Source organism: Ipomoea nil, unplaced genomic scaffold (genome assembly GCF_001879475.1).
Source record: "Ipomoea nil cultivar Tokyo-kokei standard unplaced genomic scaffold, Asagao_1.1 scaffold2704, whole genome shotgun sequence".
NCBI classification, from domain to species: Eukaryota; Viridiplantae; Streptophyta; class Magnoliopsida; order Solanales; family Convolvulaceae; genus Ipomoea; species Ipomoea nil.
The window spans coordinates 679,041-681,375 of NW_017619132.1; the positions used below are offsets into that span (position 1 = coordinate 679,041).

The 2,335-nt window shown below is 47.4% G+C and overlaps 1 protein-coding gene across 1 annotated transcript; it reads right to left on the reverse strand.

Moving 5' to 3' along the window:
* Positions 1 to 415: 415 nt before the first annotated feature.
* On the reverse strand, positions 416 to 2,033 carry LOC109155789 (phospholipase A(1) DAD1, chloroplastic-like). The gene has a single exon (XM_019303438.1). The coding sequence runs from the start codon at positions 1,927 to 1,929 to the stop codon at positions 610 to 612; it is 1,320 nt and encodes a 439-aa protein (XP_019158983.1). The 5' UTR covers positions 1,930 to 2,033; the 3' UTR covers positions 416 to 609.
* Between the last annotated feature and the right edge of the window lie 302 nt (positions 2,034 to 2,335).

Sequence of the window (2,335 nt, forward strand, 5' to 3'; positions counted from 1 at the left end):
GAGTTTGTAACAAGTTTAAAGCATATAAGATAGGTATAAATTCTTCATCGTTATTAACAATACAAGTAGAATATTACAAAATATTAATATACATACTAATGAATTAATAATTAGGGTAATACACATGTTTCATTGTTCCCAACCGAACATTTGGGATGATATAAATAATGGTAACTCAGTTGAACACTTGTGCATGTAAGATCGATTTGATCTCGGATCATTGTTCACAAACGTCGTCCCTATGACCAATTGAGTTATCCACATGCGGACAGTACACATATTTTTATGGCCGGTGACAACCTTGAACATAGAATTTAATGTTGGAACCTGCAGATGAAGCGATTTACCTCGTCATGTGGTTCTTTGAGTAGGAATTCTGAGGACTTATGATTGGTTTATAGTAAAGTGGGATATATAGATATGTAATGTATCAAAAAGAAAAGAATTTTAAGGTTGTGTTCGTTAGTTGTACACGTGGACACCGGCACCTCCATGATTAGGGCCGGTGAAGAGTTAACTGTTAATCCAGGTATATTAACATTGGACCATGTCCGTACAATCTTTTCTGCATGGACCTTTTGTCTATGGTGACTGATTGGTTCGATCTTTTTAGCTCCCGCAACTAATAATTTTCCGGGCGGTGGCTCTGATCGGACAGTTGGAGCTGACGAAGCCGCTGACGAGATCGAGATATGTCCGGAGGTCGTGGCAGGCGGCGATGCTAATGCCGCTGTGGGACGGGGAGTCCCGGCTGCTCAGCCGGAGCTCGCAGCCGACGTCGGCGTAAACCCATTGCGTGTCCTCTACCAGCTTCTGAAACCAGCCGGAAATGTTCGCCATGTAGCGAGCCTCAATGTTGTTAATTCTTACGTTGTTGTCAGTGTCGGTGTCGTCGTTGTCGATGACGAAACCGGGGACTTTGGTTATGGGGTCGTCGGAGTTTACTATTCTCAGGACTTTGGTTCCTTGTCTCTCCAAATGGCACCGGAAACTTGGGTTTCCGACACGGGGGCCGCCGAACGACATGACGGTTACGTGGGGTAGGTTTTGGAATGTCTGTTTGATGTCGTACGCTGTTAGGATGGCGAGGGCGGCGCCGAGGGAATGGCCGGAGATGGTGATGCTTAGAGGCTCGTCGCCGTAAACCTTGAGGATTCTTGAAATTTCGTCTCTTATGGAGCTCTGTAAGCTCTGAGAAGATCCCACACTTGACGTGTATAAACTGAGAAACCCACTCTCCACCATCGGCCCGCACTCATAATCGCCGCCGCCGCCGACGGCGGCGGCGGCGGCCGGGAGGGGAGTGAGGGTGGCTCTCAGATTCTCCAGCCATTCCAAGCAAGTCGCCGTGCCGCGTAACGCAATCACCACGTCACGGCGGCCAAGCCGCTCGATCTCCCTCTTATCTTGACAAACCGCCACGAAACCTATCCAGCTCGACTGCACGGACATCCATTCCGGCGTCTTTTCCGCCCAGCGCGGCAGCTGAATCCCGCTGGTGGCGCTGAGATTCCTGGAAACCCGGTACCCGGTAGCGGGGAACCCGGCCCGGCTCAGAAGCTTGGCCTTGGAGTGGCGGCAATGGGAGTACCCCGGCGACGCCGGATCAAACTCGTACGACCTATACGCCGCCTCCACGAAGCTCCCGTACCTTATAATCTCTTCCCGCAAAGTATCGTCTAGAGGATCAAGCAGCCCTTCCCAGTTCTTGATCCCCTGATAATCCATCCACCGCTGGCTCAAACTCAGGCCGCCGCCGTCGTCGGAGCTCGAACTCCGGCGGTTCATTATTGGAACTTGGATTTGCATGCTGAGGATTGTTCTAGAACTTAGTGGCGGTCGAGTTGTGACGCACCTGTTGTGTAGTGGTGGGAGGGTAGTGGGTGGTTTTAAGGTGCATGGCCGTACAGGTTTCATGGAAAACTTCATGATATATATGTTGAAGGATTATATTGATGGATGGATTAAGAAATTTTGCAGTTTCTATTTACAGGATCGGATGTATGTATGCATCGAGAGAGGGTGAAATAATATCTCATGCACTGGCTTGTTGCTTGTTGGAGCTGCTTCAGTTCACCTTTATATAGTGGAGAAAAAGTTCTGAAAAAGGGAACAGTATTCACTTTATGAGTGTGTACAAACAGGAAAACAACTGTATACATTATACTAATTCATATACTCCGTGTATGTATATATATATATATATATATATATATATATATAGAAATCGGTTCTCGTGCGGGTGAACGTCTGAGTTGCGGTTGTGCGGTTTAATCTGAGCCATTCATCTTGCTTAAATCAACCTCCAAGACTACTAAAATTAAAAAAAAAATGC